The sequence below is a fragment of the Salminus brasiliensis genome, chromosome 12 (genome assembly GCF_030463535.1).
Source record: "Salminus brasiliensis chromosome 12, fSalBra1.hap2, whole genome shotgun sequence".
Classification (NCBI taxonomy): domain Eukaryota; kingdom Metazoa; phylum Chordata; class Actinopteri; order Characiformes; family Bryconidae; genus Salminus; species Salminus brasiliensis.
Genome location: NC_132889.1, coordinates 35,041,204 through 35,054,347, shown reverse-complemented (window position 1 = coordinate 35,054,347; position 13,144 = coordinate 35,041,204). Strand labels below are relative to the sequence as shown.

At 43.2% G+C, this 13,144-nt stretch overlaps 1 protein-coding gene across 2 annotated transcripts in view; it reads left to right on the top strand.

The window, feature by feature from the left end:
• map3k3 (mitogen-activated protein kinase kinase kinase 3) overlaps window positions 1–6,430 on the top strand; it is a 38,203-nt gene extending 31,773 nt beyond the window's left edge. For both annotated transcript variants that reach the window (XM_072693281.1, XM_072693282.1), the window contains one exon: window positions 1,562–6,430. In XM_072693281.1, coding sequence (XP_072549382.1) covers window positions 1,562–1,790 — 229 coding nt within the window. In that variant the 3' untranslated portion in view covers window positions 1,791–6,430. The remainder of the gene's footprint in view (window positions 1–1,561) is intronic.
• The last annotated feature ends 6,714 nt before the right edge of the window (window positions 6,431–13,144 follow it).

Genomic DNA, 13,144 nt, shown 5'->3' with positions numbered 1-13,144 from the left:
TCCCGAGGGATCTTTGTGGGGAGAGATAGTTGAAGCGTTTCTAGAAGAGGCCTGTCGGTTCTCTCATCCTTTAGCACTCTTGCACACACGGACACGTACGCCCATCTTGACAAACACACATACACACTCTCTCTAGAGCACAGACATACACGGATCTCTTTCTCTCATGCTGTTTAGCGCTCAGTGCAGCAGCCAGCAAAAACACCCGTTAATTGTCAACAGCTCTACAGGGGAAAGTTTCCACCAAAACATTCCTGTGCAGCCTCCACGCTCAAATAGACCGCTATTTGATAGGCCCGGTGGATCTGCTATATATATGTGTGTGTGTGTGTGTGTGTGTGTGTACGAGCAGCTTTGTCTGCCATTGTACTGTGTTTCACCTCAGTAAAGAAAGCATAACTGGACTTATAATGAACCCATGACGGATTGATCTGTTTGTTTGCGTCTTGCTGACTGAAATCCAAGGTGATTAGTTCAACATTTCACCAAGGAACAGTTTATATAAGGCTTCATGACACCTGTATAAATCTTTTATGACTGCTGAAAACATGATAAAGCAACTGATTACAGAGCGTTTTCTGAGTTAACTCAACTTAGTTTAGTCAGAAGTTCTCCTACCTTCTGCATCTCAGTTTACTCAACAATACATATTGAGTTGAGCCTCAAAAACACTGATAAATGAGCTGCACCTGAAACTGATCCTGTGTCAGAGGTTTCGTCTATGGCTCTTCACCCTCGGTTTATTTACTGTATGTTCCCATCAGCATGTTAGAAGTCCCACTATCACGCAACATCCTCAGACTGGAACGCTTTTGACAGTGGAGCTCTGAGCTCTTGATGAGCAGCAGTTAGACCGCAGGGCCTCTCTAAAGCTGTGAGGGCTCTGAGTGGCTCAGTGGTCTGATGCGCTACCACTATGGCCCGAGCCATGCCGCTCTCTCCCCTCGTCACTCTTAAGCAATGTTGACTGGCACAGGCATGAGTTATCTGGTGCGGTGGAGCTGGGGACCCGCTGGTGGCTGGCGTTGCATGTGTTAAGTCCTTATAATCTCCTGGTGTTGGCGAGCACAGTGCTAGGGGGAGCTACAAACAGGGGGGTTCTTGGTAATACCAAATTGAGAGAAAAGAATATGAATAAATTTATCTACCCCTTTTTTCATAGACACAGAAATGTACATGGCTTTATAGCTCTAGAGTGGAGTGACTGTCTAACTGCCTGCCTGTCAAGAGACTTCCATCCACACTGCAGCTGTCCGTGGTCAGGGGTCTGGAAATAGGAAGGGCAGCCTCTATGTGATGGGGGAGTTCTAACTTGCAGATGAGAATAAACAGCAAGTAGACAAGTAGAGTTGGAGGAGCCACAGACTAAACATCTTACATAGTATCTAATCAGTTTCAGCTGCAGCTCATTTACTAATGTTTCTGAGGCTCAACTCAATACGTATCAATAAGATGCAGAAGTAAAGAAATGTGAGTTAGGAGATCGTCTGACTGATTTGCTTTTACAGTGTATGTTATTAATGCATTTGTGTGTGTTTTGTTGTCTGTGTTTTGCTTCAAGGAGCCTTGGCTGTACTGTGGTGGAGATGCTGACGGAGAAGCCCCCCTGGGCAGAATACGAGGCCATGGCAGCCATCTTTAAAATAGCCACTCAGCCCACTAACCCCATGCTGCCCTCACACACCTCAGAGCAGACACGGGACTTCATTCGCCGCATCTTTGTGGAGGCCAAGCACAGACCTAGTGCAGAGGAGCTGCTCAGACACCCCTTCTCACAGATCCTCTGCTGAGGGACCCACTCTGATCGCTGTCCAGGCTTAAGACGCCTAAAGCTGGACACTTGCACCAGAGCCACTTTGAAGCCAAGAACTCTCTTGTACGCCGAGCTGCCCAGTCCAAAGACTTACTTGAGTAATGATCATAAACCACAACGACAGAGGCGGCCTAGCATGTGTCTCCTACCACCGTCCAGTCAGTAGTAATTCAGTTCTCAAGTCTGGCTGTAGAGGGCAGTCTTTCAGTATTCGCTCCAACAGCAGGGGGTGCCAAAGGACACCTGAGTGCTGTAGCAGGTACAGCAAATTTCAGGAAATTACCAGGTCATCAGAGCTGCTGTTTAGTGGACTCTGCTTTTTAAATTACCAGCTGTGCCTTTTGAACCCAAGCTGCTAGATCTGTAGATCTTAAGCACAAGGTTAGTGCAGTTTGCTGACCCTTTGACTGCCGTGGAATTGTACACGGCACACAGGCAACAAAAGGTCATACATTGCAAACGGTTGTTCTTTGCAGTCTGTCCAAATTAGAAAGCAAATGGTCTCTGTTACAGAAGGTGGTGTGGACTCTATGACCTTTTGTGTTACCTGGAGCGTCTTCATAAGCTGCCGGTTTTGTTGCATCTTACGGTTTGGAGGGATGAAGAGTTTTATGTCTGTGTAGTTTTTTGGTTGTGCTAGTTTCTTAGCAAAATTCATTTGACTGCAAGGCCTGTTTCATACATACTGCCTCTACATTAGCAACCTGGAGACTAGAGCATTCATACATATCGTCACTGTTGGAGCACTTCTACTGGTCCATTCATCAAGAAATTTTGACACAACAGCACAAATTGAGATGCAAGGTTTTAGCTTGAATGCAACTTGTGTCCCAGAAGAGATGCGGCATCTAGAGTTTTGCAGTCTAGTTGTCTTTTTTTAAAACACACTCAAAAACCTATGAAACACTAGTGAGAGATTTTGTGCTGTGCATTTATTAAACAGAATAATCAATTTAATGATCAGATAGGATGACCGAACGTCCACTTTCTGGCATCTAAAAAAATCTGTCCTACAGAGATTTCCAAATTTTGTAAATGTTGGGCTGATTTTACACCTGCAGTCGCTGCATGTTCTTACAACTTTAAACATATGTCTTTAAGCCCTGCCTTCTCACCACCACACCTGGTGTGAATTTACCTGCATCTGCATCAACCATTGGTCAAATGCTTCCCACCACAGTGTAAAAATGCCTAAATGCCACAATTGTAAATAAACAGATTATTTTCCAGGTAAAAATTCTGTAGTTTCGGTGGAACCAAGTGGACCAGATATTCTAAAACATCCAAAAGCAGCGAGATTCAAATTAGTAATCTAATCAATCACACACACACACACAGGTATAGCCTGTCAGACACAACAGGCGGACTGAACAGTGTCCGGTGAAATAGTGGACTTTTTAAGTATCTGCCTGTAATTATGTGTTTTTTTTTATGTTGGCATGAAAATGACGAATGACAGGAGATGATTTGGTCATATAAGTAATTAAAGCTATTTATTAATGTTGGAAAAGGAATAAATATTTATAATTTAATATTCCTTCCCACTTCCTCCCACCCTCACACACAAACTGCCACAGCCTTCTAGCTTCGGCCTACTTGAAGCCCCCAGCCACAACCCGTGTATCCCTACTGTCCTCTTCTTTGAAAGCCAACATTTGCATTTGGAAAAACTCTGTTTGCCCTGCTGCCACGTCAGGTCATGCCACTAGAGGTAGTATGTCTGAAAGAGGCCTTCTGTTGATCTCTCTGAGGTCAGTCACGACAGCACTGGCTTACTTACCCATTTGTTAATAGAAGGATGGAGGTATTTGTCGCCTGCTTGTTGTTGTTACAGGCAGCTTCCTTTTCACACATAAAGGCTTTTTCTTCCTTTGACTAAATGCTCTCTGTGACGGGGTATGTAGCTTTAGCGAGAAACTCTATCTTATTGTGCCTGAGAATTATACATAAGGAAGTTCTCAGACATATTTAATGTTGGTCAGGACTTTGCTTTGTGCCTTTTCCAGAGTTAGGCCACACTGCATCGTGTTTGTGCCTGTAGAGAGCACCCTCAGAGTGCTGTAGAAGCAGCTACTATAACTCAGACTAAGCCAAATAACTGGTTCGTTTTTCCTAAGGAGATTTCGTAAGGCTTGGAAAGCACATTAGGATTTCAAGGGGAAGAGATTATGGAAATGGAAAAGATGGTGTGCCTTAAGCTTGACAGTGTTTTTGAACATCAGATGCACTTTTGTGAAATGAATGTTGTTGTATTTACCAAATTTGTTTTTTCTATTTTACCTTTTTTTTTCATAATGTGAAATCTCTTACCCTTTTATTTATATCCTAGGGCTCAGCTGTCTTTTTATATACGCAAATATTCATGTATAAATATATATTTTTATATATGGACTCTAGACTATTTGAAATAGATTGATGTCTTTTGGAATGTGAAATATGAGACGAGACGTCGTTAGACACCAAAAGAAGACAAAAAAAGAGAGTGAAATCTTGTAAGCAGCTGGTTTTGCAGAGATTTACAGCATTTTAGTGCATTTCTGAGTGGAACTCCTACTCTGCTGGTTTAACCTGTCCCTGATTTGAGTGAGGTAGAAACCTGTTTGTGTGTGTATGCATGTTTTTGTGTGTGTGTTGGTCATTGAGAAGAGTATGAGAGTGGTGAGGTTTAAGGCTGCAAATGATTATTTCATATTTAGAGTATTAATGAACTAATCAGACCATTGTGCCTTCTGTACGTTTCCTCTCACATCTTTCTGATTAGATAAGATTTGACTTTATCCATCCTGGTCTGGGTCGCTGTGAGTCAGGAGCCTACCTGGAATCATTGGACGCAAGGCAGGAATACCCCCAGACAGGTCGCCAGTCCATCACAGGGTACCAGGCACGCCCGTTCACTCACACCTTGGCGTAATTTAGCATAGACGGTTCACCTACCATTTGTTACTGGGAGGTAGGGAGAAACCCAGAAGAACATGGTCTAGACACAACATAGACCATGGAACTCCTCACAGACAGAGACAAGAGCGAGGATCAAACCCACAACCCCAGACACATCTGGAGCTGTGTGGTCCAAAATTTGATTGAAGTGGCAAAATTTCATATCTTCATTCAAACTCAAAGCAGAAAATGTCAACAATCAGAGAAACTTTTTTATGAGAAACTTAAAAAAAAAAAGAAAAAAAAAGCATAAGCTCCACCTCAGTCTGATAGGCTGCGCCCAGAAAACTGTTTCAATTATTGATGGTGGTTTCCACAAGGCCCTTAAAAACAAATGAGGCACGTATCAGTGAGACTGTTTCCCATAGGTATTCCAATCAGGCCACCAGCAGTGATAGATGTTGTTATCTGGTTGAATGTAGGTTGTGACGTCAGATGACCAAAAGTCAACGTCAGGACAATGTTTAACGCCATCGTCAGTTTGACGTAGAAAGGTGGCGACAGCTGACGTTGACATTTTGATGATGTTTAGTAACCAAAATCCCACGTCTTCCAAGCGTCTTCGGGACGAAAAATACCAACATTTAGTTGGGTTCATGCGATGTGGTGACCAAAACCCAACGTCTGCTAAACATCACAGTGTTGACGTCTACACAAGGTGAAATTCTAGCGCTGTTAGACATTGCAATTTTGTTGAATTTAAGTCATGGTGTTAACCATGGAGAAACCAAAATCCAACGTCTTCCAAATGCCACTTGCCAACATCTTCAAGGTTTAGTTGTAATTAGGAGTGCTGACCAAAACCCAACGCCTGCTAAACATCATAATGTTGACGTCCACACTATGTGAAATTCACTCACGTTGGTATGGTGTTGGGTTAAGATCATGGTGTTAAGTAACCAAAATTCATCGTCTGTCTAACGCTGGATGTCAACCCAATGTTGATTATTGACAGATATTTGACTTTGTCTGGCGTGAAATTGATGCCTGGTCTCTGCTGGGTTTTCCAGTATTCTGTATTAACGTTACCTGACCTGTTGAGTAGCCGATGTAGAACGTTGAGAGAAGACGTGTGAGGGGGGTGTGAGAGACTTTGAAGGCTTGAGAAGGTGATGTACCTCTTCACTGCATACAAGCGATGCAATCTTGAGGGATTTGGGAAAAGAATAAGTGTAATAGTGCTGAAATATGGAGTGACCCACATGGCTGGGCTGTGGCCCAGGAATCAGGGCAGGTAAATGCCAGAGGGCGGAGTTCCACTCATCTCGACGACTTTGTTTAGCTCAGGGTTTGAGTGACAGGTGCCCATCACACGGGCACATACGCTCTGACCGATCAGAGTCTGCTTTTGTTTTCCCTTCTGTTCCCCTCCCTCTCTTTCTTAAGAGCGATTTGACCTCCTCCAAACAGTGAGTAATGGATCGAGTGAGATGCAGTATGGCTGCTACACAGTTTGGGCAGCTAGATCTCGATGTTGATTCCCGTCTTGCAGATCCGACCGTTAGAGGAATGTCAAAGTAAGCGTTTTTCTTTTGCTGTCGTGAATTGTGAAAACCCTGGGGTAAGCAAAAGACTACGAACCAATAGGTTAAATATATATGAATATGTATCTTGACGTGGGACTTGCAGTGCAAAGTCCAATGTATCAAAGTTATTTACAATAAAATAACTGTAAGCTCAGTGGTGTGTTGCCTGATATTCAGTTTGCAGTTATTAAGGGTTGTGTTATTTACATTTATGGCATTTAGCTGACACTCTTCTCCAGTATGTAGCGTTAGGAGTCTTGCCCAAGGACTCTTATTAGTGTGGCGCAACATAGCCACCCAGACTGCGAATCGAACCCTGGTCTCCCACATGGTGTAACAGCTCACTGGCAGGTAGTAGTGTTATCTGTTGCACCAAATTTTGGCAACTAACAATATGGGTGTATTATTAGTTGCTAAAAGTACCAAACACAACTTTGGTACAGAATGTTTGTCATTTGTCAAGGATCTGAAAAGTCTTGATGACAAAAATGTGATTTGTGTTTTGGTCCCTGCATAAAAAAAAAGCATCCATATGTGTTATTTCTACAATAGAAGAATTTCTCCAATGTGTGTGTATATATATGTGTGTGTGTGTGTGTGTATATGTGTGTATATATATATATATATATATATATATATATATATATATATATATATATACACATACACACACACATACACACACACACACGTTATGGACAGAAGTATTGGGACACACCTCTTGATCACTGAATCCAGGTGTTTAATTTCTATATTCAGTTCTATTGTCACAAGTGTATAAAATCAAGCCCCTAGCCATGCAGTCTGCCTTTCCACACATTAGTGAAAGAGTGGGAGGTTCCAGCATGGTTATGTATGTAATAGGAGCCCCCGTTGCAACAACTGGTGAAATTTCCTCCCTCCTAGATCTTCCACTATCAGCTGTGAGTGGTATTATTATCGAACAGTGGAAGCGTTTAGAGGAACCAGTGTCAGACCATGTAAAGTTACAGAGCAGGGGTCGCTGGGTGCTCAGCTCAGAGCATAGTGTAAATACATGGTATGTAAAAAATTGAGAAACAAGGTTTTTGCATGACAGCATAAATAAGGGGAGAGAACTCTTAAGAACTTTGGGTTGGAGTTTAGGTGGCTCCTGCTTGTAGAGTGGAGTCAGGAATGATGGGGAGACAGGGTGGTGGAGGGTAGCGCAGACTTTGTCAAAAACAAAGACAAGGTAGAGGTGCTATTTATACGATGTTAGATTGGGAGGAGGGGCTTCAGTTACAGTTACCCCACCTATGGTGGAGCTGTTATGGTTGCACAAACTCAGATTTCAGCTGAATTGTTCATAAAGACAGCCCTGCGTCACTGTTATTTTTAACTACACTGTTATTCTAACTTTTCACTGCTACTGTACATGGAAAAGTGTGTGTGTGTGTGTGTGAGAGAGAGAGCTGTGTAAGCGCCCTGCTCTGGCCGACAGCGTGTTGCTGAGTTGCTTGGCAGGGCCGTCTCTGTCTCTGTCCGTGTGGAGTCAGTGTAAAGCTGCCACAGCACTAAATAACAGACTGACTTTATGAATAGACTGTATTGTGATATCCGTAAAGAAGCAGCTCAATTGATGCCTTTTCTCCTCCCCTCTTTCTCCCTGTGAAATAAAAGGGTAGATGGACTGAGAGAGACATATGAACGTCAGATGGAAGGAGACCTACACAAAGGTTCCTGTACGTGACTGGTGTAAACGGCCTAATGTCTTTGCTGTTGCTGCTTTATTGCTGTGTTTTTCTCTAGGTGCAGTTTGAAGGCTATAGGAGTCTGTGGGATGCACTGGGGAGGGAAGAAAAAATTGCTAAATAAAACCCCACTGCTTAAAAACATCACGTCGCCCCCTCCCTACCCACTTTACTTTGCACCCAGATACCCAGTTTGACCAGTGGCCATTGTCTCTTGGTTTCTGAGGGGTAAAGGATGTATTGATGATACAGTTATAGTATCAAAATCAATACTTCCATTAGACAGTCTTTTGATTTTTTTATTTTGATGATTTCGACAATTTTATTTCATAATTAAGACCAAACAAAAGCACAGTATGAAATAAAAAAATCAAGAATGCAAGCATCCTAATAAGGGGCTAGGTGAGTTCCAGGTGAACATGGGAGTGGGTATTCTGAGTTGGGTTTCTCAAATGGGCCCATTAGCTACAGCCCATCCTGAACTCACAATTCCATTGAGGCCCCATGTGCAGTGTACAAACCAGATGGGCCCCATGTTTAACCCCTCCTGGTCCGATCACTGACCCTGGTGTGCGTCCATATGTACATTTACGGCATTTAGCTGACGCTCTTATCCAAAGCGACTTACAAGGTTACTCGTATTACAAAGATGGGCCAGCCTAGTGTTAGGAGTCTTGCCCAAGGACTCTTATTGGTGTAGCACAGACTGGGAATCGAACCCCAGTCTCCCACATGGTGTGGAAGCTCACTGGCAGGTGGCGGTGTTATCTATCCACTATGTGGGGCCAACATGGAACCCCTACTCACTACTACTCATACATTCCCCAGAAAGATGAAAGGACAGTACAGTATGTTGACCTTAAAGAACGCAGCTTTCTAAGCGTTGGCCCCATCAATAGAATATTCAATGGTATTCAAAAATATGACCAGCTTGGTCAACTTGGTCATAGAGATGAGATAACGTAGGTCTACAAACATTTATGGTCATGTAGTGTAGTGTATATAGGATGGGCCAAATAGGTAGATTAGACCAACCTCTGCATATTTAAGCTTTAATGAAAGCTAAGAAATGAATATGAGAATTATCATTAATTGAATATAAGATGAATATGAGAATTATCATTAATAATTATTATCATTAATATTCATAATTCTTATCATTTAAGAAATGATCAGAATTATGAATATTCTTATCAGTTCACATGGACGGAAATTCGGCCTTCTGTCTTCTGTGATTAGCTTTGGGCTTTTTGTGCTGCAGAGTCCCACCACATGTATTGTGCAACACACACACGGAGTCTGCCAGAGTAAGAGTAGTCTGGTAGTCTGGCTGTGGCTTTGCCTTGGCTAACGATCACTCGGTGGAAGTAGCATTAGCATTCAGCAAACGTTCTCGAGCACTCCTTCACACCGCAGACACACATGAATCAGCTGTTGGACCTACTCTCAGGCCTGTGACTTGAGGAGAAGAACAAGAGGGAGAGAAAAGAGGATGAGTTAGGGTTATTTGAGAAAGGAGAAAAGCTGGAAGGAGTTAGCGGACAGAAAGTTGGTTTTAGAAAACGGTCGCACTGTACCGGTTTGACTTGCAGCTTTGAACTTTTGACTCCTAACTTCGCCGACGCTTTGGGACTATCTCGCGAGCTTTCTCTTTGAATGTTTACTCTCTAAAAGGTAGTCCCTCAGTTACGGCCTCTAGGGCAACCACCCCGGCCCCCTCAGAACTCCTCTCAGAGTTGTGACTGCCCGTTAATGATGGCGCTGCAGTAATCTTGCCACTACAGGAGGAACCCTACACACTCCACAAATCACTACTGGACTTCCAGTGGAGATGCTCCATCACGACACAGGGACTGTTAGCATTCCCCTCACACTGTAATGTTCCCTCAGGCCACAGCCACTTTGGCTCACCACTTAGATTGATGGGTTCTTAACTACCACCTACATCTTCTAGTTACATAAGACATGTGCAGGGTTACGGTGTACAACACGTATTGACAATACAGAACACAAAAATTATTATTATTATTATTATTATTATTATTATTTATGCCTTGTTTTAAGCCCAACATTCACTCCAATCGGAGTGGATGATATATATTATATATTAATGTGGTTTTATTACGTGACCTGCCCTAAATGAAACCACACACTGAGATTATTATGCAAAAGAGTCCCGACCGTTTGTTCGCAACCTCAAACCCTCATAGGAGTTTCTCCATAACTGCTACATTGTACGGTAACAGCCAAGATGAAGATAATAATATAGTCTTAAGTATTTTATAGTTTTTAAATGCTGTGTATATATTCAGTACAATAGATTTACTTAAGAAACATGTTAGAATAAATACCCGTAGTTATTAATAAAGCAAAAAATGTAACTCTTTTGTGTCTGTCAGTGTTAACTATTTCCAGTCCTCTCCTTAATAAAGCCCAGTATTATCTGTAGTTTATCATCCTACCAGCTTCTGTTCAAATGGATGCAATGGGGTGTGCCACTGGTGGGTGTGAAGAACGCTATGCTGTCTGGGAGCACTGAAGAGAAAACTGGTACCAGTCCTCTATATTCTCTTGAAAAATGTCAAATATTAAAATAAGAAATTATTGTTTTATTGTAGTGCACCGCTTGTTTGTATGTGTATGCACATGTGTATATATATATATTTGTGTGTGTGTGTGTGTGTGTGTGTGTGTGTGTGTGTGTGTGTGTGTGTGTGTGTTCATCCAGGCTCACATTGCAGTTTCAGACCAGAGAATCAGCATCTACCCTTACTTAACGTGTCTCCTCTATGCAGTACATGCTAAGCCAATCGGTTGCCCAGCATTGCTCTATTGCACCAGATAACAGACGTCTGCGCCGGCCAACATTGCTTAAAAGTAATGAGAGGAGAGAGCGCCATCTATCTACCCTTAGAGAGCATGGCCAATTGTGCTCTCTCCGTCTCCGGCCACTGATGGCAAAGCGGCACAGCTCGGGATTCAGACTTGTTACCACCGGGCCAAAGTGGTAGTGCATTAGACCGCTGAGCTGCTCTGAGTCTTTATCATCCTATTGACCAGTGAAATGCACTGAACTCTGCTAAGCCTGTTACACTAGATAGTGATAGAGGTAAAGGGAGAGCCAATGATGACCGTTCCACACAATAGCCCCAGTTTGCTTATTAACCAATATATATATTTATATCTTTCCTGACACTGGCCTAAGACCTCCCACCAGCATCACCACCAGACCTGAACGTCCCTCTAGACACGTCCAGCCTGCCAGTCATCAATGGTGGTATTTGGTGACCTCATCTCCCGTAGATCTGACAGGACAATGAGAGCAGAGAGCATGATGCATTCAGCCAGGCGGACTGCCCAGTGGCCTGAGTCTGCCTCTGTCTCTCTCTCTCTCTCTCTCTCTCAGCTCTTAGCTCTTAGTCTGCAATAGCATGAACTGTAAGGAACCTCATTGCCACTTTCATTTTACTGTACTTTTCAAATGAAATCATGTAATTATGTACAGTACACTCACCAAGCAATTTATTAGGAACACTTATTAGGACCTATTGCTCTCAAAAAAGACTCAATTCTTCAATGCATGGATTTCACATGATGGTGGAAACTTTATTTACAATTCTGACCCACGCTGATATGACGGTTTCCTGCAATTCTTTGCAGTTTTTCAGAAGCACTTTTTACGCTGTGAATCTCCCCTTCTACCACATCCCTAAGATGTTTTACCGGATTCAGATCTGGTGACTGGGAAGGCCAGTGAAGAGCACTGCAACAATACTCAAGTAAGTGTGCCAAGAAAACATTTCCCACACCATAACCCCATCACCTCCACCAGTCTGGACTGTGGTTGGGTTCATGGATTCACATTTTGTGGCACTAAATTCTGACCATCTGTAAGCCTGAGCATTCTGAGTATTCTGTCCTGGCACCAAAGTGGTGGAACGAGCTTCCCCTGGGTTTCCGAACAGCCGCTCGCTGTCTTCAAACCCAGACTGAAGACCCTCCTCTTCTGAGAGGACTTGGGTAAAGAGTAGAGTATTATGGTCTCCATATTGACTTGTGTCTAGCCATTGACTTGAGTCTAAGCTTAGAGTTATCTTTGAATTTTTAGTCTATTCAAACTAGCTGAGGTTCTTCTTGAGTAAACAGCAGAGCAGAAATCGAGATTCATCAGGCCAGGTTATGTTGGGCCTGTACCCACTGCAGCCTCAACTTTCTGTTCTTGGCTGACAGGAGTGGAACCTGACATGGTCTTCTGCTGTTGTAGTCCGTCCACCTTGAGGTTGGACATGATGTGCATTCTTAGAGGCTTTTCTGCTCAACTAAACTGCCAGCTCGAACCATCTATTTTTGTATATGAGAGAATTCTGTTCTATTATTGGATATTGAGTTGTGTGGATGTTCACATTTTGAAATGGGGAGGGCAGCAAATGGACTGTAAGTAGAATATAGGACATTCTGGGAAGATGTTTAAGTCGTTTAAGATGAGCATTAAATCAGGACACCTTTTGCCATTGTTGGGAGGCTGAAACAGCCATAAAACTGTCCCAATTATCCTGCTATGTGGCCTTGGCATTAAGCGCCGAAGGCCAGCATGCACCTGTTCGGACCCAGTGACCCTTGGAAGCCATACTCAACACTTCTCTGAACTCCTGGCCAAGCTGCATAGTTTAGTGCCTCGAAGCACTGTGCTCAGCACTGGCATGTGATGAAGGGAGACAGGCCCTGCCATCCTGAATTCACAAGGAAAAATAAGCTATTATAGAAGCATGGCATGACTGTGGTCCAGTCAACAAGCTTTCTTGCACTGGCTGATGTTTCTGCTTGATGAGCCAAAGAGGGAATGAGGGGACAAGAGAACAAAACATCCTAAGGAGGACTGACGTTCCTGTGGCTAGGTTGTCAAAAAAGACATTGCCATGCTGGAACTAACTGTGTTGTGGCCTTTGGATGGAAAATGAGCAACCTGGTTAGCAACTGGCCGAGACCGAGCAGTACCTCAGTAAGGCTTACAATGCACTTTCTATCTCTGTAGCCTTGACATCCCGATTAAAGCTAGGACAACAGCTGAGGCTTGACCTGCTGTTACCTAACTACTGAGTCCTACTAACACCTTATGTGTAGAAATTACCTGGATTCTAAGGATCCCCTTTAGGGAG